General features: G+C 37.1%; 3 protein-coding genes across 5 annotated transcripts; all 3 read left to right on the forward strand.

Annotated features, from left to right (window-relative positions):
- Positions 1 to 385: 385 nt before the first annotated feature.
- LOC127806350 (probable transmembrane ascorbate ferrireductase 4) lies at positions 386 to 3196 on the forward strand. The gene is made up of 4 exons (XM_052343578.1): positions 386 to 697; positions 786 to 837; positions 1258 to 1454; positions 2818 to 3196. The coding sequence occupies exons 1-4, from the start codon at positions 539 to 541 to the stop codon at positions 3145 to 3147; spliced, it is 738 nt and encodes a 245-aa protein (XP_052199538.1). The 5' UTR covers positions 386 to 538; the 3' UTR covers positions 3148 to 3196.
- Positions 3197 to 3801: 605 nt separating this feature from the next.
- On the forward strand, positions 3802 to 12587 carry LOC127806349 (uncharacterized). 3 transcript variants are annotated; one of them, XM_052343575.1, is made up of 11 exons: positions 3802 to 4244; positions 4334 to 4423; positions 4523 to 4702; positions 5221 to 5324; positions 6454 to 6542; positions 6634 to 6737; positions 6818 to 6923; positions 7121 to 7196; positions 7365 to 7509; positions 8724 to 9255; positions 11933 to 12587. In XM_052343575.1, the coding sequence occupies exons 1-11, from the start codon at positions 3953 to 3955 to the stop codon at positions 12027 to 12029; spliced, it is 1815 nt and encodes a 604-aa protein (XP_052199535.1). In that variant the 5' UTR covers positions 3802 to 3952; the 3' UTR covers positions 12030 to 12587. The 3 variants fall into 3 exon arrangements, with proteins under 3 accessions (XP_052199535.1, XP_052199536.1, XP_052199537.1); XM_052343576.1 differs by having other exon boundaries at positions 7395 to 7509; XM_052343577.1 differs by lacking the exon at positions 7121 to 7196 and having other exon boundaries at positions 6818 to 6856; positions 7390 to 7509.
- Positions 12588 to 15527: 2940 nt separating this feature from the next.
- LOC127806408 (protein CHUP1, chloroplastic) lies at positions 15528 to 21689 on the forward strand. Its single transcript, XM_052343674.1, has 9 exons — positions 15528 to 16043; positions 16259 to 16347; positions 16515 to 17279; positions 17738 to 19105; positions 19210 to 19341; positions 19724 to 19905; positions 20460 to 20571; positions 20858 to 21001; positions 21417 to 21689. Exons 1-9 carry the CDS (start codon positions 15935 to 15937, stop codon positions 21513 to 21515), a joined length of 3000 nt encoding a protein of 999 aa, XP_052199634.1. The 5' UTR covers positions 15528 to 15934; the 3' UTR covers positions 21516 to 21689.
- Positions 21690 to 24580: the final 2891 nt, after the last annotated feature.

A 24580-nucleotide genomic window follows, 5' to 3' on the forward strand; every position in this document is an offset into this window, starting at 1 on the left:
GAGCAACCTTCCAATTTTTCATATTATAAAAAATAAAATCTTATTAACATAAGCAATAATGTCAAACTATTTAATTTTTTTTATTTTTTATTAAAATTTAAAATTTGTGAAGCTAATAGTGTCGTATATTCAAGTAATAATGGACCTTAGTACAATTTAAAAGAAAAGACTTATACCTAAGAAAAATTATAATAAATGCATTCTATTTTTCAATAAATTATATTTACTTAAGCCATATAGATAAGAATTCTTACATTGTTAATCATCCCAATTTGATTAGAGTAAACCTCGTGGCCATAAATGGCATTTATGACACTTGGAGCCATCATTGATGGCCCCTCTCATTATCCCACACTACACTTGTCACATAATATCAATGATCAATGGCTGCCAGGAAAAAGGCATTTGGTTTGACCCATCTCCTGCCGTTGCATTTGCTTTACTCAACTCAACTGTAGTACAATACATACAGATCTGGATTCCAGCTACAGCTTTGTCGGTGACTCCAAAGCTTCACTGAACTCAGCCCCACAAGGCCATGGCCGCAGCTCACTCTTCTTCTTCTTCTTCACTGCCCCTTGTTCTGTTTGCCAGGCTCTCAGCTTCCATAGTTGCAACTCTTGTCATCATTTGGGCTCTGGCCTTTAAGACCAGCTTCCTCCCTAACTCCCCCTCCCAAGAAGACCTCATCTATGCTGTAATTTCACTGTCTTAGTTTACATTTACACTTGCATTTGAGAAAAAGGCCTTGGGAATGTTATGGGTTTTTGTTCTTCTTTTGCCAGGTGCTTCATCCTTTGCTGATGGTGATTGGGTTTATTCTCATCAGTGGAGAAGGTACGAAAGGAATGAACCCAGAATTCAGATCATTAGATGGTTTCTGGAAATGGTTCGTTTTTAGTGAAAGAAGTAATTGTTATCATAATGGGTTATGATTATTTTTGTTGTTCTCTGCTTATTCTCATTAGCGGAGAAGGTAAGAAAGATCCTGGAATTAATAACATATATGTTTTCCAGAGAGTGTGCATGGAATAAGAATATGGTTTGAAATGGGCTGTTTATTGAAGGAAGTAACTGTTTTGGGAAAAGGGTTTCGATTGTTTTTGTTGTTTCTGCCCTATGAAGCAGAGATTGTGCATTTGGTAATAGGATAACGTTTTTTTTTTCTTTTTTTTTCAGAGATAGGGGGCTTTTTTTGTTGAGAAAAGAAAGCGGTTTTGATTTTGTTTGTTGTTTTGATTTTGTGTTCTTTCTCAGCCATTTTGGTGCACAGATGGTTGCCTGGCTCAAGGAATTTGAAGAAATCAGTGCATTTGTGGCTGCAAGGAGTGGCTCTGGCTTCTGGGATTTTTGGGATTTGGACCAAATTCCATGTTAATGATGGGATTGTGGCTAATTTCTTTAGTCTTCATTCATGGATGGGTCTGGTCTGTGTCTTCTTGTTTGCTGCTCAGGTTTGTTCTTCATAAGCCCTTTATATTTCTTGTATTGCATTGTCATTTTTCCCTTTGAGAACCATTAATTCAGTGGCTATATTCAGAAAATTTGTCTTACAGAATGCCTAGTTCTAAAGCAAGGTGATACATGTCTAATTTTCCAAGATCATGAACTGTTGGTTTTCCAGAAAATGCAATGAGAGAGTCCTTATTGCAGGGAAATAATGTAATCTTGTCACTATGGCCTGTTCTGTCCCCACTAGTTGTCACTTTCACTCTTTGAAGCTTTGCCATTGAATAATAGCTATGCAACTTCATTATTGTTTCAGCTGGCCCCTCATTTTGTCTCTATGAATGTTTAATTGCCAAGCAACACAGCATTATTGATTCCTTCTCATTTTTGGTCTTCTGTGTTATGTGATTTATTATATGCCAAACTTTAAAATAGCCTTGATAGTAGCGGTAAGATTGTTCTTTTGTAGATAGAACGGGTTTGAGTTGTAAAAATAGCTTCTTTGCAAAGAAGAGTAAGGCTATGAATAAAGACATCCTCCCCCAGCCCTCACATTGGAGACTCCCTTTTACTAAAAAGCCTGGCCTTCTAGCCTGGCTGTTAGTGATGCTTGCATTTCACCCTCCTAGATGGGCACCAGCCTGATATCTGCGGCCATCTCTGCAATTGTGTCACCATATATCAGAGGGTAATTCACCTATAGAGGATTAAGCGAGCCCGGCCATCGCTGTAAAAAAAGTCTTTTTACTCAGGTCTGCTGACGGGTATTTTGTTAGTTAAGGAAAAAACCTAGAACCATCTTAGTTGATTTGGTACCTGATTTTTTATTGCTCTACCGAATGAAAAACATAATGCCAATGCTGAAGAGGTAATAAGTACTGAGAATTGGCTCTTAAGAACGCAAGTCTAGCCTGTTTTGGATTTGCAGGGAGAGTTGTCAAACTACCCTGCAGCCGGGTTGTGTGGAACGAAATTTAGGCATAAGAAAATAGGCAGTTGTCCCTGAATAATCAGATATGGAGGCTATTTATAAAGAAAGGATGTATCAGAAGAAACCGTAAGCCCGTTGAGCTTTGGAACGGGCATGGTATGGAACCTATCACGATCATACTTCAAACTGAGTCAACTAAATTTGAGTTCGACACAATGTCAATAGTTTGATGCCGGGGCTTACACATAATACGTGCAATCTTGGTTAATTAGTCTCATGACTTCATCTTAGAATTCAAAGGTTTTCTCCACTTCTCTGCTTTAAGTTTCAAATTTCACAAGCTTTTCTCAAATGGGCTCTGCATTGTTCAAACCATGAACCTGTACAAAACACACGAGCAGTGTTTAATGTTCTCTTTCTTCTCCACTTGGGTGCAGTGGCTGATAGGCTTCTGGAGCTTCTGGCACAGAGGGGAAGCTCGGCCGATACGCCTGCGGATCCTGCCGTGGCACGTGTTCCTGGGCCTCTACACATACGGCTTAGCGGTGGTGACGGCGGAAACCGGGCTGCTAGAGAAGCTGACACTGCTGCAAACAAAGAGGGAGGTGTTGAAGCACACCACAGAGTCCATGGTTGTGAATGGTTTGGGGCTGGGGTTGGCTCTGCTGAGCGGAATGGTGATATTAGCTGCAGTTTCACCTAAGCACCACCAGCCCTCCAATGCTGCTAGAATCATCTTCTCAAACAAAAAGCATTCATCTTCTTAGTTTAATTTGTTTGATTTTAACCAATAATCATGTGAAATTCACTTTTCTTGCTTGCATGTGTGTATATATATAGAAGAGAGGTTACCGTGTGAAATTTACGGGCTCCCATCGCTCGGTTTCACGATTTTTAACAGGTAAATTTTAGTTTAATCTACAGGGAGTAAATTTGAACCTAAAAACTCAGGCTATCCATCACTCCATGCAGACTACTGGGGCAACCATAGAAGATCAGTTACCATAATCTTTCAGTATTTTACTTGTTAAGGTTCTTGGTTTATGGGTTATGAGAGAAGTTCAAGCTCGATAAATTTATTTAGGTATTCGTTCAAAAAAAATTATTTTTATTATCAAGATTTTCATTTGTTATGTAAAGGATTAAAAAGATGATCAGGTACTAATCAATTTGTATCTAAATTGTAACCAAAGGAAAAATAAATATGATACAAAATAAAAATGAAAGAATAGTATTTTTTTAAAAAATAAAAATGTAGGAAAACTCATAAATAAAAAATTCATGGGGTATTCTGTAAATATAATTTTTAATAAAAATTATTTAAATATTAAATATATTTTATTAATTTATTTATCTATTAAATTTAATAAAATATTAAAAAAAATATAATTTTCATAAATTTTCACACTACGGTTGCATGTTTTCTAATCCTCTCTTCCGCGAGATTGCAAACAGAGCGAGAGCGTGGCCTCTCTGCAATTGCAAAACCTAACCCTTGTTGTCACAGGAACTTGGCATCTCTCTGATCTTCTTATCTCTGCAAATCATATTCATATACATATATATATATATATGCACATCCAAGGAATGAGCCTTTATGTGTCATCGTCTTCGCTTCATCCTCCGAATAGTACTGCCGCTCGCCTTGTGTTTCGAAGCTGTAATGTTTCACTCCCGCTGTTCAGTTGTTCGCGACCAATTTTGATCACCACCAGCTCCAAAAACCCTAGCAGATCGCGAATTTCTGCTTCCGTTGCTGACAGTAGCCCAATTCACGTCTCCTGGTTCTCTCCCGACCCAACCGGACCGGATGATTACGGTGGCTGGGCTGTTGCTGAAGCTCCGATTCATAGGGGAAAGAAAGGTTTCGGTTCTATATTTGCTTGTGGATGCATTCGTTTGACTTGATTTTTCTTGAAAGATTGGGGTTGAGGTAACGAGTGATTTGTGCAGGGGGTTTGCGTTCAGTTCTTTTGGTGGGAATTGGGACCTCAATTGCTGCTTTACTTGCCGCATTTTCTTACTTTTCACTCTCTGGAAGAGGTCATACTTGGAAACTTTTACGTACTTTCTGGCTTTCACTTGTTAGGGTTGTATGCGAATTTTGGGTTGGTTTTAACAGTTGTACATTTGTTTTCATAGGTCTTTCAATACAATTCAGCAGTCCATTGCCTGCTATATATGGGGTTTTACGGCCATCTGTAATGAATGAAGCCGTAGAGAGTGGAACTACAGGCTATGATGCATTTCCGGGAAATGCTGTGGTTCCTGAGGCAAATTTGGAGTGGGTATCCAATTCTGCTGTTGAAACTGTGGCTATGGGTAAGTTTACTTCGAGAACTGCTAAAGTTTATGTGCATGCTTCTTTTAGATTGGTTTCTTCTCTGAGCATTTTAGTTGATATTGCTGCTGCAGAGTTTCCAGGATATTTAGTGGACAATGACGTCATTGTTGAAACTGCAAAGTGTAAAAGGATTAACTATAGATTTGATGTGGAAAACTGATAGAATTATGTCATTTACATACTCTGAGAGAGGTTGGGATAGCAAGGACAAAATTTATAACCCACTGGTAGATATAATGTCCATTTTGAATGTCCTTTAGTCTTCAGTAAAACAGTTACCCAGTAAACTAAATTTTATCATTTGTGTACTTGTCTATCTGGCTTTCTTAATGTTTCTTTCAGAGCTTAGTTGTTGTTGTTGGTTTCCATCTGTGAACCTTTTATTTTACAATGTGATAGTGGTGTATAATCACACTAGATCAGCATTTTAAAGCTGTTCCTGTAGCATCATTGGCCAGCTTTGTGTTCTAAACTTCTCTGTTTTACCTTTGATAAGAGACACATCATAAGGGACAAGAAGGAAAGCTTGGGCGAATTATGATTCCAGTTGCTGTGGATTCTACTCAGCAGGAAGCTTTGCTTATCCTGAAGAAACTGAAGGTATGCATTAGAAACATATTTTTAATGTAGAATATCACTTATGCTTTTAGATATCCCTATTTTCTAAGAAACTATAGTTAACAGTGGCTCAGATATCTATTTTTTTTTGGGGGGGGGGGCATTAGTCTGGATGAGACATTTCCTGCTTGCTGATTTACTGTTATGACCTGCAGCTTCTTTACCTAAGGCTCAAGGGATGTGAGAAAACACAAAATTGAAACCTCTTTTGCTGATTTACTGTTTTGACCTCCAGTATATATTACAAGAATGTACTCAAACTCGTTTGCTTCCCTCATCAAACGATGAACATCATTCTCAATCATTTTACAGTGTAGATGTGCCAGTGAAGCTTGAGCAGCCTGACTCTAGTGAGTAGTGAGTCAACTCATTCTGCAGCCATGGCAGCTCCTTTCCCCTTATCTTTTCCAAAAAATCCTTGGGCTCACAGAAGTTGAAGAAACAAAGAACAAAAAACAAAGCTTGAAGCCCAGTCTTTCAAAGTTCCACCTCTTTTGACCACTGCCCCTAATTCAAACCCCTTTCCATTTTTCTATCTCTATTTTTCAGCATTTTGTAGACGACAATCTTGGAATGTGATTCCCCACTGTTCTTCAGTGCAGCCTTTGTGTTTGTATTTCTTTCAATGTATCGTATCACATTGGTGATGATGAGAGTGAGAAGGAGAGTGATCCGACAACATGAGAGAAGAAGAAGATGATTTCTGTGTTCTCTGTAAGGCAGGGGTTTCAAACATGGAGAGAGAATTTTTTGTTGGGCTCATATGCAAGGGGCAAGTTTGTCCTAGGTGGCTAAGAAATTATCCCACTGAAGTGTGGTTAATTTATCTCACGGGGAAGGTGCAGTAGTTTTATCCCGCTTTGGTGGATAAATTATCCCAGCCTTTAGTAATACCACCTAACATGTTTTCCCAAACAAGGTATAACATTGGCAGGTGGTAATACCATAAGCTAATCCATGTAGCAAAGGGGCTGTAAGTTTCTTGAAGATAACACCTTCCACCCTGTTCTAGTTAGCTTAAATATTTTATTTTATGAAGCTATATGAAATAATAAGTGAGGTGTTGTTTGCTTCTAAGCATGTTTCTCACAATTGGCATTAAGGTATACAGATTATTGATGATGATGTCAAGGCAGATGAATTGTGCACTAAGAGGGAATATGCTAGATGGTTAGTTCGAGTAAATTCACTGCTGGAAAGGTAGTATTTGGTCCATTCATGAGATTTGGTGATTCTTGTATAAATATGGTGTGATGCTTTTGCTGTAAGCAATTTTTTAATTTGGTTATAGGAATCCAAAACGTCGGATCATTCCATCAGTTGCACTCTCTGGCTCTATATTTACTGCATTTGATGATGTGAAAGTTGAAGACCCTGATTTTGTGTCAATCCAATGTAAGTTTGATGTTGATATTCACATGATGCTGGTGTCTTAGAACAAATTGCTGAACTGTTACCTTGGATTTGTTATTCAGCCCTGGCTGAATCTGGCATTGTTCGCAGCAAGCTAGCAGGTAAGAAGTCAAGTTCTGATCTAGATGATTCAAAAGGCCAAGGAGGGGTCTATTTTTTTCCTGAGAGGTACATTAGTTATTCTTATTCAGCTGTTTGTTTATCCTTTCAACACCCCCCCCCCCCCCCCCCCAATCCGGTCCCGTCCCCTTTCACCCTCCACCAAAATGAAAATAAAAACACCACTGACTAAAATGAAAAGAGCAAGGAAGAAAAAGTTGCAAACACAGTTTTCTTGTCAGTTCTGAAATGCTCTAGTGCTCTAGGTTCATACCTCGTCAGGATCTCATAGATTGGAGAGTTCAGCTAGAATATGAAGCCATGCAAGGAATGAATGAGAAGGTAAAACAAAACTGAAAAATATTTGGCTTGCACTTGTGTATAATGTTGTCTTCATGTTTGAATTATTTGGAATATAGATGCATATAATTGTCAACGTTGAAGTAATTTCACCTGGAGTCCAGAAGAAGTTTAGTGGTAACTGATTGATATTCAGCCGGCTTTTTGTAGATTTTACAATCTGACTTATTTACAGTCCAGATATCAGCAACCGACCTGGATTTTATGGACACAAGGGAGATCACTTCAGATGCATCGCCTGAGCTATTTGTAGATATGCTGGCTGGTGACGAGAGTATACTCAGAAAAGTTTTTGGTCTGTCTCTCTCTCTCTCTCTCTCGTGCCCGTGCACATGCACACAAAAGTTTGATAAGAGGTGCATGATGTGCATGAGTGCATTAAAACTTCATATCTGCATAGTGATTTAGTAGCTAGTGGTGTATTAGGATACTTGTCCAAAAAAAAAGGAAAAAACCAAGAAAAGTTAGTGGCATATTGGTGAGTAACTGATGTTTGGTCATATCTTTTTTCAATTAACAATAAATTCATAAAGATGTGTTGACTTGCTTTTGACATCACCAATAATCACAAGCCTTAATCCCACTAAGTGGGGTTGGGTATATGAATTCTAGATTTTCAACCATTTCTTGTCTAGAATTCAGATATTTCAGTTGAAGATTTTTATGTTGATTGTTGACTACTTAAAGCAACCCTACTTTATTAAGGCTTGGGACTTCCTGTGGATTGAGAGAAATCCCCTAAAGGCACAATTTAAATGGGTTGATTCTCTTTAGTTTCCCTTCAAAGTAGCAGATCAACTCTTTTGGTTGCAATTTTTGTTGGCAAATCCAAGTCTGAGTTCATGTTTTTCATCAAGTATTTTATTCATTATCTAGTTGTAATCTCTCTTTTAAATTCAAGCCATATAGAGTTTCATAATATTGTCCTATGACAAGTAGTGTTCTGTCAATATAGTAGTCTGAGGATGCATGCATTTTGCTTGGCATCTTAGGCTATTTATAGGGTCTTCTGGAGAAGCAGAAGATTTCTTGCCTTCCTTGCTGGACTTCCTGTGAAAGATTTCTTAATTTCCCCTGGCACACATGCGCGCATGGGGAGGGTGGGGGGCTGTTGAACTGATCCCTTGTGCCATTGAAGTGCAGATCCATAAGATACTTCATCTTCTTTTTGCAGTAGGCTTCTTGAGACCATTGGGAAACCTCTCTTGCCCATGAACTTCTGTGGCTTTAGTTTTTTTAATTTAAATGACGAATACTTCATTTTGCAGTAGGCTTCTTGAGACCATTGCAGAACCTCTCCTGCCCACAAACTTCTGTGGCTTTAATTTTTTTAATTTCGATGATGACTGTATCTCCAATCTGGGCAGTTTTTCTAACCCTTTTTTCATGTGTAGATTGAGTTGATTTTGTTGAATGCATGGCAAACTTTCAAGCTGATCTATATTTTTTCTTGCATGTCACTTGTGCATTTCACTTCCCAACTAAGGAAACCTACATTTTATGTAACAGGAAGAGGAAAAAGGTTTCAGCCAAACAAACCTTCAACAAATGCACAAGCAGCAGTTGCACTGACGAGTGGTAGGATGGCAGAAGCAATACGAGCTGAACTCATAAGTCTGGATGCTGAGAATTCTTCAAGGCAGAAAGCAATGGAAGAAATTAGGTCTGAGCTTCTTAGCAGAGTTGATATACAGAGACATTGGGACAGAAAGAAAGAAGAGGAGAAAACTCGTGGTTTTGAGGTGCAGAGGGCTTTTCTTGCAGCAATTCATGACTTGGAGCAGGAGAAGGGTCTTCAAGAGAACAGTTTAGCGGATCGTTTGAAGAAGAAGGCAACTGTGGACTGTCAGAAGCAGCTGCTTTTTAGTCTCAAGGAAGAAGTTAGTGAGATGTCAAAGAGGCTTGCATGTGAGAAGGATAAGTATGAAATTGAACATCGTAATTTACAGGATACACTAAGTAATTTACAGGTCAAGCTGGATGAAACATCTGACACGAAGTCAATATTGGAAGCCGAAATAGAAGCCCTGGGGATACTCAGGTAAAAATCAAACTTGAATCTTTCTCTATGAAATTTTTGTATCAATTTATTTATTTTTTACTTTAGATAGAAAAAGGTTTATTCACAGAATCTCATTTTTAATTCAGTGGTTTGTAAAACTTCAATTAGTAGTTGGTGGATTTCAGTAGCTATGGAAAAATAAGATCATTGATTAGGGGTATGTTTGGTAAGAGTGTGAGAGGAAGAAAGGGGTTATGAAAAAATGGCAAGGTTTGCATAGAATTCCTAGATTGATCTCAAAGAAAGGGGATGTAAGAGGAAGAGGGAAATGTTTTCCCTACCTTTCCCTCCTTGTTCTTTTATCCTCTCCATCCAAAAGTGGGTGGAAAAGGCTGCTGCCTCCTCCCTTTATATTTTCCTCTTAAAACTGAGGAATGCACCTGGCAGATGTTGCCTTAAAGATGGTGATATGGGGAGAAAACAAAATTGAATTCATGCAGTGGTTCCTATGGGGGCTTATAATACTATGCTGCAAAACTGGAAGGAAAAAACAAACAATCTGTAAAAGGAAAAGGTAGAGGGCCAGTTTTACAGAGCTTTCGGTTTTCATTTACAATTTTTTGTGTTTAGTTTTCCTTTTTATTTAAAAAAAAATGAGAACTTAACATGTTGTTTAACAACATTGTGTTTATTTTCATTTCTATATTTACTTTTTTATTTTCTAACTCATCCCTAACATCTCCAGCGACTGTAGGAGTTGCTGAAGTTGCTGCCTACTCCTCTGGCCTTTCCCTCTAGTTGCCAGCAACTTCCGGACCAGATCTGGGAGTCTCACCAGGAGTTGGCAATGCCCAATGTCCCCATCTCTGTCTTGGTGGTGGCTCCCATGGGAGTTGCCAGCAAGTGAAGAGATGTCGGAATAAGTGGCCGGAGGTGAGAGGAGTGTGGGAGGGGAAGAAATGAAAACTAAAACCAAAAATGGAACTCCTCTTTGTTTTCAGAATTTTCAAAGTTTTTGAGAAGGAAAATGAGTATCCAAATGCTATTTTCTTGTTTTCATTGTCAAAAATAGTGAAAACAAAAACTGAAAATGAAAGGTCTACCAAATAGACCGTAAATAATCAGTGCCTGAACGTTGAGGTAAAAACCAATCAAGTTCATCTATTTCTATTTCACTTAGTTATTGAACTTTGAGGTAAAAGTTAATCAAGTTATTCTACTTTTAATTTCGTCAATTCAATGCTTGAACATAGGGTAAGAATCAATCAAGTCATTCTACTTTCAATTTAATCAATTCTGTTCTTGAGCTTTTTTAAAAACCATCTATTTGGTGCAACCATTAACACCATCTTAACAGATGTTACAGTGTACTTTAATACCATCAACAGGTAACGTGTCTCCTACATGGGATGATGATGTGCTGTTAATTGAAAGTCCAAAAAAAAATGAGAAGAAGTAGAAGAAGACACCTGACACTTTTTTGGCTACCACCCTTGTTATCTAGAGTGTATGTGTTTTGACTTTTGATCAACACCGAGTCATTACTAAATATAGAAGACACATCAACTGTTGAAGATGTTAAAGGGACGTTCCCATAAGATCTGTTAATTTGCAATGAACGTTAATGATTACACTAGATTGATGGGTTTTAAGTCTATGAATTGAATTGATTAAATTAATAGTACAAGTATTTGATTGATGTTTTACCCCAAAGTTTAAGCACTGAATTGAAAGTAGAAGAATTTGATTAATTTTTACCAAAAAAGTTCAAGATTGAATTGATTAATTGAAAGTACAAGAACAAGAATGATATTTTGTTTCCTAAGCTGAAATCATTATGTGACTTGGTAATATTACTAAAGAAAAGTTTCTCGTGAATAATATATATATATATATATACACACACACCAAGAAGGATAACCTTCCTGAGCTTTTCATTACAATTATTCATCTCATTTCAAAAGGAGTATAACTTGATTGAATTCGTAAATATGTTATTATTGTTGATATTCATATACCTGCAATTTTCATTAGGATGCTATTGCTGTGTATTGTTTAATTGCCAAAACAGAGGATTTGCTGCCTGGTGGTAGTCACTCATTAGAGTCCAAATAGTTGGATTTTAGATATTAATTACCATTATTTTTACTTTAAAGTGATTCAGTGTATGGACATAATTGACAATATTCCGATCCAAGAAAATGGAATTAGCAGCATTTCTGAATAAATGATGCTTTTTCTTTGAAGGAGATGTTTTCTAGTTAATGTACAGTATTGCCATGGATCTATAGACAATCATACTTGAGACCTGTTGACATGGTGAGGCAAGTGGTATATTTATCGTCAACCAGTGTGACCATAGGCTTTGTAGTTGAACGGATTCTTTTTGGTTAGTTATAACTATTATATTTTGCTTCTTGTAAATAAACTGATTCAACTAGATACCATTCTTCCTTCGATGTAATCAAATTACAAAATAACATTTGATTTGGGTTAACACCAAGCACTCGTACTGACGTTTAGGACTGCTGTTTTAATATGATATAGCTACCTTGCTGGATGCTGCCCTTGCATTCTGATTACATAATTTGTGCAAAAATTTCTTCATTTTAATATTTAGATCTTTTGGGGATTCTGGTAGGATAAGAATATGTTGTGTTTCAATTTGAAATAGGCTGCCAGGATTATCCTCTCTCATTAATGAGTTCTGATACAGATCTTGGATTGAGGAAGAAGCCAGGAAAAGCCAAGCCCGTGCCAAGGTGCTCGAGGAGGTGGGACGAAGGTGGAAGTGGGGTGACAACCAAGCGTGATTTCCATTAACAGTAGAGTTCTACTGGAAAATTACTTGAAGAATTCCTTGATGGAGGATTACCTCATAGATCTCCAGTGATTGTCATGCATGAATGTGCATTGACATTTGTGTTTATAGCGGGCCATATATCAGTACAAAGGAACGAAAGGAAACGGAAAAGATAATTGTAATGTTTCCTGAGGCCGCTTTGTTCTTCGATCTGTCATGGTGCCTATGGGAAAAGGGATGCAGATTGTTCTTGCTGCTTCACTGCCTACATTTCTTAAAGTGCAAGTGTATGTGCATTCACATATGGACTTGAGGACAAATTGTAACACATTCTTGAGGTGAAGTTGCATTCAGATTTTGTGTTTGAATGTTGTCCGTGTTGAACTGAACTTATGTGCCATTGTTACTCTTCGGATTGGATCTTGCAAGAAACAAACAATCAAGAGTGGGATGCATGATGTATATGCCCCTTTCTCTGAAACATTGGATGAGGATTAGGGAATTGGATGGTATATGTAACATGAAGTTGGGAGTGTTCCAAGCGTTTTATCATTCTCGTGGAGACCTATTTTCTGGGGTACCTTCATTACAGTATCGTTTATCAATTAAGTTGGATGCACCATCTAGCTGATCAATTTCATATGAATGCAGCATCAGCTTTCTTCTTTTCCATTTTTTATTTCATAAGTTTTGCAGGTGGATACTAGATGTCCAGATACTGTCACAAAAGTGGGACAAAGATGCAAAGATTTCCATTTTTTTAGTTTCCTCTTTGCTGGGGGCTCTCTTTCAGGACAATTTGTTCAAGGCAAAGGCTCTTTTAAACCTTCTATTTGGAGAGATGAGAAGCAAGAGTGGAAGGAAATTTTGCTGTCACCCGAACTGAGCCAGTTCCAACCCCTGCTTATTTCTTTTGCATTCTGACCGTAATAGTAATAATAAGATTGCGTCCCTGGAGACATAGCCTAGTGCTCAAACGAGCATGAAAAAAGACTTTTTACTCTCACATTTGTAGTGTATTAGTATTCAAATCTTGATTGTTATGATTTTTTAATTTACATTTTCTGCTGAAATCATGGGATTGAGCAATAGAGACATTTAAAAAAAATAATAATAAGATTGCTATGTAGTAATAGTAGTAAGAAGGTGTTATTTATCTACACTTTATTCCGAGATCTATTTTTAGTGGAACAGTTGCTTCCAACAAAAGAGTCCTCTCTGATGGCTGGCTGTCCTCAGTTCTCTCTACCACTGGTGTTATGGAGCATTATTGGGATAATGCTTTGGCTGCTACTATGGGATTGTGGGCCCAAGCGATTTATGACCCAGAAAATGATTCCCAGTTTGTACAGACTCTGTGATCTAATTTGATCATTGGCTGGATTAACTCCACCTGTCACCAATCAAGACCTTCCCAGCCAGGTCACGTTCCATGCTTACGCTGGACTCAAATCTCAATTCAATCCCCTTCCCCAATTTCTCCTGTACATCGTACAGTCTTCTGTCGCATCATCAAACCCCCTAGAAACGGAGTGCGATTTTGCGCACCCCGTTGTTAACGGGGTGCCAAAATAATTTTTTTACCCCCAAATGAACAAGGCCCCAAGAGATTGTTTCTCTGTCTCTTTTTCTTTTTATATTTCTTTTTATTTTTATTTTCACCACCTTTCTCCTAATATTGACTCTCTCACCATTATATCCTCCTTTTTCCATAGCCTCCCTTTTTATTGCCTTACCTCTCACACAATAACCGTTGTTGCATTCTTTCTCGTCTCGCCTCGCTATTAGTTTGCCAATCACGATTACATCCTCTTTTTTTGAAGTGAGAAATAATGTAGCAGTGGGCAACGAGATGGAGTAGTGAGGTGAGGTAGCAACGACGGCAATAGAAAAGCAACAAAAGAAGAAAAAAAAAAAAAAAGGAAGCCCTCAAAACATAGCGCAAGTAGTAAAGCTCCTAAATTTTTTTAGAAGTGACAGGAGATCAACTATTGGTGAAAATAGAAATATTTCATTTAGTGGGGACTGATCACGTGTCCACTTGAGAATGTAAAAGATTGCGACAATATCCGATTTACTTGAAGACTACAGAGGGATATGTCAGTCTCCTCCAAAACTATACAAGCAAAGTTCAAACACTTGGATAAAAAAAAAAAAGAGAGGGAGACAGAAGAAAGGAGAAAGATGGGAACCCAACAAAATTGATAAAGGATGACGTTTACCTTATTAAGAATGCACAAAATCGCACTCCAAAAAAATGAGAGAAATAATCCCCAATAAGAAATGTCAAAATTTTGGAACACCGTTCAAATATGGTTATATTGGTGAAGATGATATAATATTACAATAAATTTATTTGTAAAATTTAACATCTTATTCAAGGACTTTAAAACAAAATTTTATAGGAACCCAAACCCCATCTTGGCAATACATAGTCAACCAAGTCTACGCAAGATTATTTTCTTAAATAATATCAAATTTATGTCAGATAAGGAGATGGGTTCCATTTGGCCTCATAAAAAAATTTAAAAAAAAAAATGCCAGAAAAGTTGTGGGGGCAAAAGGGTCAAATTCCAGCTGAATAAAGGTTGGTTTCAGTTGGCTAGTGTATCTTACATATGCTCCATTCCATCAACTAAATGGCAGGACTTTCATTTTTAGCCCCACTTTTTCAATCAAATCTACCATCCACCTACTTAACTCCTTTCCCATTCTTCCTTCATTCATTTTTTTGTCAAAGGCAAGAGCAGCTGCAATTCTTTCTTTGTCTCTGCCTGTCAACAAGACCCACCTTCCTTTTGGGGGGAGGGGCCCTTGTGACAAGAAGTAAAAATAAGGAAACAAAACAATAATTTATTAATAAGATTTTCAAAAATAGGTGAAAATTAAAATAACTTTATTTTTTTAGAATTTCTTTTTGGAGTTAAATAAGGGTGGGACTCATCATTCACCTTACCCCCCCCCCCCCCCCCCCCCCCCCCACTTCTGCTGCTGGGGTACTCTTTTGACTTTGAGAGTCTTGAATAACTTATGATGCTATTTATTTAAAATATAATATGTCAGTATTTAAGATCAGTTATATGAATTTTAATTCATTTTATCTAGAGTCTATGTTATTTAATTTAACTAAAATTACTTAATAAAATAAGAATTCAGTGAGAAATTTTTATAAAAATGTTATTATTAATTATATTTTCTCACAAAAAAAGGTTTATAAAGATTCATCACTTCTCATGTATTAACTATTAACACCAACCCTTTGATGGATAAACAAGCAACCGGAACGGGTACACAGCTTGCCATTAGAGACAAGATAATTATCTTAGCCGCCTTTTTCACTCTTAATGGCCAGCCAAAACTTAATACCCCTGAAGCAAGAAGGCAAGAATCCTTGGGGACCATGATGTTGTTCAAATTTACAGTGTTTGGAGTCTTTATCAGTCTGTACATGTGGTTCTTGTTAACTGGACACAAGCTTATGAAGAATGAGTTGGAGAACTTATATTCCTTTGGAGAAAGACTGGCCACTAGTTTTTTTGGTGGTTTCTGTAGCTCTTAGCTTGACAATCGGGATGGAATTCTTCCATTTAGCAGATATAGTTTGGGGACAAGCAAGTTTTCCCTTTTGAAGGGTCTAAAAACCTGATAAGATGATAATGCTGATTTTGTGGAGATGCTTTTAGCTTGATAGATGGCTGCTGAATCTCCATATTTATTACATTCCTGATCTGGGTTTCAAAACTTTTTTCTAATAAGGTAGGATCCTGGGTTGTTCTTTTTGCCCTTCATCTGGCGTGAAGGTCTGAACTCTGAGCTATGGGGTTTTGGAGAGATGGGTGGAGGGTTGTTTGAGAACTGGGTTTCTCTGTAGATGAGAGGAAGAGAGTATTTTCTATCAACAGTTCCTGATTCTACATGATAGTTAGGTTGGGATTTGTGGTTGCTGCTTCTATTGCAGCATATGCAGTTAAGCAGCTTAATATCAGAAGTTCAAGGTCATCAGTCTCTTTGATCAAGCCTTCAGGTATCTAATTCATGGCTTGTATATAATTCATCCAAGAAAACCGCTTTGCGGCTGTATCATTTTTTGTCATGAACAAAGTTCGCATACTGTTTGAAAAAATGTCTGTGAGAGTGCTGGCAGTTTATCTGCTCGTCGAAGAATGAATATTATGTTCTGGTTTTCTCGTGTAATTCATTTTAATTAAACTTTGTCACTGTTGTGAAACTGGGATTCAGAAAATGGCGAATTATCGACTGAACAGCCTTGCATTGAGGAAGATAAGGAACACTTCAAGTATTCTGGCGATGGCCCCAATGAACAGGATGTGAGTATTGATGTCAACCTTGATTAAGCTCATGTTTATTCTCTGATTGAATAATTTTCAATTTTTGTATTACAAATGCTTTTTTTTTTCTTCTGAAGACAAGGTTGGACAGAACTTTCTATTTTGTGCTTGCTTTTGGATATTGACAAATAATTTGTACATTGTAGGGGGAGGAGGAAGAGGAGAAAGAAGAGGTAAAATTAATTAGTGGCGTGATAAACCCGGCTCTAGGTAATTCAGCCGATCTTGAAGATGAGATTTTGCCTGAATTTGAAAATCTTCTATCTGGGGAGATCGATTTTCCATTACCCAATGACAAGTATGATACAGAGAGGACTTCCAAGGCAGAGAAAGACAAAGTTTATGAAAGTGAGATGGCTGACAATGCAAATGAACTGGAGCGGCTGCGGAATTTAGTTGAAGAATTGGAGGAGAGGGAAGTGAAGCTAGAAGGCGAATTGCTTGAGTACTATGGTTTGAAAGAGCAGGAGTCAGACATCACTGAACTTCAAAGGCAGCTCAAGATTAAGGCAGTAGAGATTGACATGCTGAACATAACCATCAACTCCCTGCAGGCTGAAAGGAAAAAGCTTCAGGAAGAGGTTTCTCTGGGAGCTTCTGCAAGGAGAGAGCTGGAGGTGGCCAGGAATAAGATAAAGGAGCTGCAGAGGCAGATTCAGCTTGAAGCTAGTCAGACAAAAGGCCAGCTATTGTTGCTCAAACAACAAGTTAGTGGTCTTCAAGCGAAGGAGGAAGAAGCCTTCAGGAAAGATGCTGAAGTTGAGAGGAAGCTTAAAGCTTTCAAGGAATTAGAGGTGGAGGTTGTGGAGCTCAAGAGGAAGAACAAAGAACTTCAGCATGAAAAGAGAGAATTGACAATTAAACTAGATGCTGCTGAGTCTAGAATTGCATCCCTTTCAAACTTGACAGAGGTACAAATCTGAAGTTTTCTATTGCATCTGTATGCATTATTATGGACTTATTTGAATCTGTACTGTAGTTGCTTACACTTCTCTCAATTGATATAACTTGCTTTTTCTCCTACTTTAGTTGAGAAAAAACTAGAGTATATTAGGGTTACATGAAATACATAATGGACTTGGTACCTCAAGAATAGTTGCTAAATTCAGAAAACTCCACCATCCATCTCTTAGTTTAGGATTCAAATATTTGCAAAAGTAGATATGGCTATAGATAGATACAATTGGTGAAAGAGAATCAATGAAGCCGACCCCACCCAGTGGGATTAAGGCTTTATGTTCACAAAAGAAACATGTTGAAGATGATCCGATTTCCAGATGATAGATGCATTAACACTACATAGGTATGGGCATGTGCATGCAATCAATTGCACTCAATTCTAACATTCTAAGCATCATTCTGGCTGCAGAGTGAAATGGTTGCCAAGGTGAGACAGGAGGTCAACAATTTAAGGCACACAAATGAAGATCTTTTAAAGCAAGTTGAAGGACTTCAAATGAATAGGTTCAGTGAAGTAGAGGAGCTAGTGTACCTTCGTTGGGTCAATGCATGCTTGAGGTATGAGCTGCGTAACTACCAGACACCACCTGGGAAAACATCAGCCCGTGATCTCAACAAGAGTTTGAGCCCACGATCACAAGAGAAAGCTAAACAACTGATGTTAGAATATGCAGGATCAGAACGTGGACAAGGAGACACAGACCTTGACAGCAATTTCTCTCACCCATCATCTCCAGGAAGTGAGGATTTTGACAATGCTTCTATGGACAGTTCTACAAGTAGATATAGTAATATCAGCAAAAAGCCTAGCTTGATTCAGAAACTAAAGAAATGGGGCAAAAGCAGGGATGATTCAAGCACTCTTTCTTCACCAGCTAGATCCCTTGGGGGAAGCTCTCCTAGCAGGATTAGTATGAGCCTGAGGCCAAGGGGCCCACTGGAAGCCCTTATGTTGAGAAATGCAGGTGATGGTGTAGCCATCACTACATTTGGGAAAGCAGAGCAGGAAGCTTCTGAATCTCCTGAAACTCCAAAGGTTTCTTCTGGTGACTCGATGAACAATGTTGCAGAGTCATTCCACTTGATGTCTAAATCAGTTGAAGGGATTTTAGATGAAAAATACCCAGCATATAAAGACCGGCATAAATTGGCTTTGGAGAGGGAGAAGCAAATCAAAGAAAAAGCTGATCAAGCAAGGGCTGCCAGGTTTGGCAACAATTCAAAATTAAGTTCTGGTTTGGAGCCTAGATCCAAAGGAGAGAAGGATAAATCCTTAAGTTTGCCACCAAAACTTGCTCAGATAAAGGAAAAAGTAGTGGTCTCTGGTGACTCAAGTGACCAACCCAGTGATAGCAAAATTGCTGATCCTCAAGTAGTGAGCAAGATACAGCTTGCTAATATTGAGAAAAGACCTCCCCGTGTCCCTCGACCACCTCCTAAACCATCTGGAGGTGCTCCTATTGGTGCAAATACTAATCCTACAAGTGGCATACCAGCACCTCCATCTACGCCGCCACCTCCACCAGGTATCCCACCACCACCACCCATTCCCGGTGGACCTCCTCGGCCACCTCCTCCACCAGGAAGCTTACCAAGAGGGTCAGGGACTGGGGAAAAAGTCCATCGTGCTCCTGAAGTAGTTGAATTTTACCAGTCATTGATGAAACGTGAGGCTAAGAAGGATACGCCATCATTGATATCTTCAACATCTAGTTCAGCAGATGCTAGGAGCAACATTGTCGGGGAGATTGAGAATAGATCATCATTCCTCCTAGCTGTATGAATTAATTTCTCTAGATTGCAGTTAACTTCATAAAATTTGGAGTATAAATGCTCTTTACATATCCTGACAAAGATTAAAACTGCTTTTTCGGAATTCAGGTGAAAGCTGACGTGGAAACTCAAGGTGATTTTGTCCAGTCTCTGGCAACTGAAGTCCGAGCAGCATCCTTTACCAATATACATGATTTGGTGTCCTTTGTGAACTGGCTGGATGAAGAACTCTCTTTCTTGGTATGCCTATTAGTCTGCTTTATTGAAATGAATTATTCATTATGCCACTGAACAACCAGTGTTTTGTAGATCAAAAGGAATGAAATTTGTCATATAATATAATATCATATGCATCAAAAGATATATGAAAATTTCCAACAAACTTTGCCTTGGTCCAACAAAATATCTTCTCTAAGAAAAATCAGATGGGCTCAATTCTTGTTTGACGTTCATTAGCAAGAACAAATTGTTAAAAAAATGATGATATCTGGTCCTACATCAGTTCAACTTTATTTACTACCCTTGGCATCTGCAGTGAAATGTTATTAACCAATAAACCATCAGAATTTTTTTTTTTTTTTTTTCTGTCTATAAGTCATCTTTTCAATCTGTCTCTTGTAAGGTTGACGAGCGAGCAGTCCTCAAGCACTTTGATTGGCCAGATGGGAAAGCAGATGCTCTAAGAGAGGCGGCCTTCGAATACCAGGACCTGGTGAAGCTGGAGCGGCAAGTGTCCTCCTTTGATGATGATCCCAAACTCCCTTGTGAAACTGCTTTGAAGAAAATGTACAAGTTGCTTGAAAAGTATGTATCTCTTCTTCTCATGCATGTTTATTTTTTTTGATAATTTCTCATGCATGTTTACTAGTTGATATAGAGCATTAAGATGGCTAATATTCAGGGAAAGGCCTCTCTTAATTCATTGCTGCTCTTGGGAAATATGCTGTTCAGATAGTTGAAGAGGTTGACGGCAAGCATTTGTAGCAATAGTAAGGTTGCTTCTTTGTGATTGAAAAGTCACAGGTTTGGGTGGTGAAAATGACATCTTTACAAAGCAAGACAAGGCTGTGTATAGCAACAACCATCTCCCAACCCTAGCAAAGCAAGCAGCCTCATGCACTGGGGACAACCTAGATAGTTTGAAGAGGATTCTCGAAAACCAAATCATAGAAGATCACATGAAAAAAACCATCATTTTGATACCCTGAGCAGTTTACTCATCATTTCAAGTTTACCTTAAAGTTTATCTCATGGTTCCATAATATTTGCGTGATCATCAACTTCCTTTGGAAATTATCCGTCTCATTTGTAAAATTTAAAGTTGCTGGTGGTATCCTCATGTTCAATTTCATTTACAGGGTGGAACAGAGTGTCTATGCGCTCTTGCGTACCAGGGACATGGCTGTTTCACGATATAGAGAATTTGGAATTCCCATTGATTGGCTGCTGGACTCTGGAGTAGTAGGAAAGGTATGTTTCACCACTAGAAGAAACAAATTTCACGTTGCTTAAATGCTACAATCGTCTTGTCTATGCTTTAGCTGAGGCATATCATATGTAAATTGGGTTGTAATCTCCACTTATTATACGGCAAGCTCTTATTCGGTGTTGTCTCCCAACTTTTATTTCAGTAGTAGTTGTCTCTATGCTGTTATCTCAAAATCAACAAGAGAACTAGCACTCGCATAACATGGCTTTGACAATACTCATTTACTTACATCTATAAAATGGTGAAAGATGATGTTTTCCCTTGCAGATCAAGCTCTCTTCTGTGCAACTTGCAAAGAAATACATGAAACGAGTAGCGACTGAACTGGACGTGTTGAGTGGTCCTGAGAAGGAACCAAACAGAGAATTTTTGCTTCTGCAGGGTGTCCGTTTTGCTTTCCGTGTTCATCAGGTAACATTTCTGACTTCAGCCCATTTCTCTTCCCATTAGGCTTTGAATGCTTCAAGATTCAGAGGATAGTATCATAAAAATCCATAATTTACCTAGAAAACTTCAGACGGGGAAAGACCAATCAGAAGCATTTAAAACTTTTTGAGAATACGTTGTTGTAAAACTTGAATGAATTTGCAAAAATAGTTGGGAGGAGTCCCCTTTGTACAGAACATATTTTCCCTGGAAAACTTGACACTATGTTTGGAACTAGGGTCGGCGCAAGGAAAGAAAACTGAAATTAAGCGCTTAGCACGCATGTAAAAATGCATGTAGATGAGTGACATCATTTTCTGTTGCATTTAAAAACCCTTGTCACCAAGTAAAGGGTATAAATCTTCTCAAATGGCGAGTGAAATGCTTTGGTTGTTTCCAGTTTGCGGGAGGCTTTGATGCAGATAGCATGAAAGCTTTTGAAGAATTGAGGAGCCGAGTGCGTGCACAGACAGGAGAAGACAATAAGTTGGAAGCATGAAGAGGGTTTTATTTTGATTCTTAGTCCTAGTTTTGGTTTATTATCTTTTACTTATACTCAAATTTTTAGCTGTATACACATCCAACATCATCTCTGTAGCCTGTAGGTGTGGAAAAACATCATTCTGTTGAACCTTGTACAATCATATATATATGATCAATACTTTCAGTTCAATCCAGAAAAAGGAACCCTATATGTGCAATTACAAACTGCTCAACAAGCAGTTGGCTGAAGAGAAAATGGAAAGAGCAAGAAAACCAGCTTTCCATCTTTGAGAGTGCCAAGGTTTGGAATCTAAATTAGTGTTTTCTATTTGACAGGGATGATATTTGCCCGACACAGGTTAGCAGCCTCCGGGGGGGTCCCACCCCACCCTCCATGGGGCCCACATCCCCCTCTCTCTTAATTTGTCTGTATTGGGCAAATTTTATATTGTCTGACGCTAGTAATATAAAAATTTCATTCTATTTGAACAACATTATCTTTATATTTATTCATCAAGAAACATATAGTATATAATTGACCACTAACTGCCCTTTTAGTCAATTATTATCTAAAGATAACTAGTTGGTCAATTCTAATTTTCCTACTAAATGGTCTCTATTTTGCTCCCTTTTGTCGTGTTTAAGGGATTGCTTTCCCCCAATGAGTAAAGATTTGAAAAATAAGTACATGTATCAGTTTTCTTTTCATATATCCATGCCATTGTAATTGGGAGTCTCATATTTTATCTTTAATAGCCATATCTCCAATATATTAATCATTTCCCTAATAATATGGGGCAGAGACATTAATGCAAGTAATAATGAGTTGAATTGAAAGTTGGTTACCAATAAGCATTGTATTAATATCCCTTCATAGACAGCTGCAGCTGTGTTTTTTGAAAATGACCATTAAATTGTCAATCTCCACTCTTGTTTTTGATAACATCCCCTCAATTATCAATCATCAATCAATCTCACCTAAAATATCTGCCAATATCTGCCTTACGACTACATTTTGGGGGGGGGTCAATTTGACACTATTATTCATGATGAATGAATCATCGTCTCAACTATTATAAATAATAATCTTTCATCAAGTATCACTAACAGAGTTATTAATTCACTTATTTTTAATTAAAAACCCAACTTAACATGATAAACCATAAATTCTATACACAACACAGCAGCTCAACTCCTAAAATCCTACTGAAACCTAAATCTCACTTGGCTGTCACATTGGAGTGTGATTGGATAAATCCTCTTAAATTTTTAATTCTTTAAGATAGTATTTGTTAAAATGTGTTAAATAAAGCTCTATCACAATAAATTATCAGTAAAGTTCATGATAAGTTATTCGAATGGGAAGAGATAAATTTATCTTAAAAATTTAAGATAAGAAGTCATGAAACTTTTTTTTAGAAAATTTAATAAGTATAATAAAGAAATATTTTTATTTCTCATTTTTTAGTTTATATCTTAATTAACAAATGTTATCTAAAATGTTACAAGTGAAATATATATATATATATATAGATATTCTTTCTATTATTAAATTATGATACGATTTATAATATTATAATTAATTAAATTAACTTTGGTGCCCCGCTGTCCTCACCTCGTCCAAGACTCCAAAGTCCAAGCCACTCGTCAACAACTTCACTGTCATAATCTTCATCACTTTCTGTTCCAACGATGGTTTGTAAGACAATGGCATGTTTTTTTATTTTCATAAATTATTGCAGTGATTTTTTTGTGTGATCACAATTATAATTATATAATAGTTTATTTTTATCATGCTATCGATCATAATAATAGATTTATTGATCAAAAATTACATTGTCAAGCCACTTAAACTCTACAAGAAAAAGAACGATCAAAGAATGTAGAGAAATCACTGCACAAACACTCCGATACTTAAATTAGACACTGAAGATTTGAAAATCGTACTGAAATAAGTATCAAGGACATATATTTTTTAAAATAAAGGTTCATATATTTGTAGAGAAATATAAAATCTTTTCAAGATTTAGTAGAATTAAGATTTTTATGCATAATGACTATTATTTTCATAGAATTTTTAGAGAAATTTTTAAATATCAAAATTATCCTATTTGCACTTTATTTGAAAACCCGAATAGTTATTTTTAGTCTTTTACCTATTTCTTTAAATTGAACTTAAAAATCAAACCGATCAATTTGATTTCCTTTTGATCTTTTTCTTTTTTTCTTTTCGCTTCGATTTAATAAATTACAAAATATTAAATAATTCAACTCGATTGGATTCAATTTATTTAAAAAAAAAAATCACACACCTCAGACAGAGAGGCGGGGAAAAGTGGGGAAAGAGAAAAAGCTTTTCAGCTTGGAGTGGTAAAAGTTAATTGTGGCTTTCACAATCATCAAATCCCTTCATGAGCTTTGACAGGCATGCATGCCAGTTGCACTTGCACCTTCCTATTTGCGTCCTTCTTGATTAAACTTCACTATAAATAAAAGATAAAAGTACCGCCTTATCCTATTGACATGATATTATAATATAATATTTAAATTTATATATATAATAAAATATAATTAAATTATGATAACGTGATATCATAATTACATTAAATATTTTATTTTTAAGAGGGTGCGTGACCAATTATTTGAAATTGTATGAATCTAAAAAGATTACTAGTTTTATCAAATGGAAAATTATTTTACTTAAGTAACATTATTTTATAACCCTTTTGCTTAAACTATTTCCTCAATTCTTTACAAACCCTACTGGCTGGTGATGCGTTTGGGAGGAAAGCAATGAAAAATGCTTCTTATCATTGCAAGACATGATAGTAATTTTTGTTGTTTAAATACAATAATAAAATTTATAATAACAAAAAAAAAATTAATCTCTGAGAACTTGCGTAAGTTAGTCAAAGGGTAGAGAGTGTTTTTCTCGCTACACAAACATTCTAATATTTAAGTTAGTTTAATCAGAATTCAAAAGAAAACTCAAAGAGTTATTATAATGTTTTTAACATTTCTAAAGAGACGGGTTCACCTCATATTTAACAGAAGGAAGAGCTAATAGATAGCAAAGACCCT

The sequence above is a fragment of the Diospyros lotus genome, chromosome 7 (genome assembly GCF_014633365.1).
Source record: "Diospyros lotus cultivar Yz01 chromosome 7, ASM1463336v1, whole genome shotgun sequence".
In the NCBI taxonomy this organism is placed as follows: Eukaryota; Viridiplantae; Streptophyta; class Magnoliopsida; order Ericales; family Ebenaceae; genus Diospyros; species Diospyros lotus.

Excerpts from the sequence above, each read along its gene's own strand:
- LOC127806350 (XM_052343578.1), top strand. The coding sequence starts at position 539 with ATGGCCGCAGCTCACTCTTCTTCTTCTTCTTCACTGCCCCTTGTTCTG. Across the intron at positions 698-785 it reads AAGAAGACCTCATCTATGCT|GTGCTTCATCCTTTGCTGAT; the intron begins GTAATTTCACTG and ends TTCTTTTGCCAG. Across the intron at positions 838-1,257 it reads TATTCTCATCAGTGGAGAAG|CCATTTTGGTGCACAGATGG; the intron begins GTACGAAAGGAA and ends GTTCTTTCTCAG.
- LOC127806349 (XM_052343575.1), top strand. The coding sequence starts at position 3,953 with ATGCACATCCAAGGAATGAGCCTTTATGTGTCATCGTCTTCGCTTCAT. Across the intron at positions 6,738-6,817 it reads TGATTTTGTGTCAATCCAAT|CCCTGGCTGAATCTGGCATT; the intron begins GTAAGTTTGATG and ends TTTGTTATTCAG. Across the intron at positions 7,197-7,364 it reads TGCAAGGAATGAATGAGAAG|ATTTTACAATCTGACTTATT; the intron begins GTAAAACAAAAC and ends GGCTTTTTGTAG.
- LOC127806408 (XM_052343674.1), top strand. The coding sequence starts at position 15,935 with ATGATAGTTAGGTTGGGATTTGTGGTTGCTGCTTCTATTGCAGCATAT. Across the intron at positions 19,106-19,209 it reads GATCATCATTCCTCCTAGCT|GTGAAAGCTGACGTGGAAAC; the intron begins GTATGAATTAAT and ends TTCGGAATTCAG. Across the intron at positions 20,572-20,857 it reads ACTCTGGAGTAGTAGGAAAG|ATCAAGCTCTCTTCTGTGCA; the intron begins GTATGTTTCACC and ends TTTCCCTTGCAG.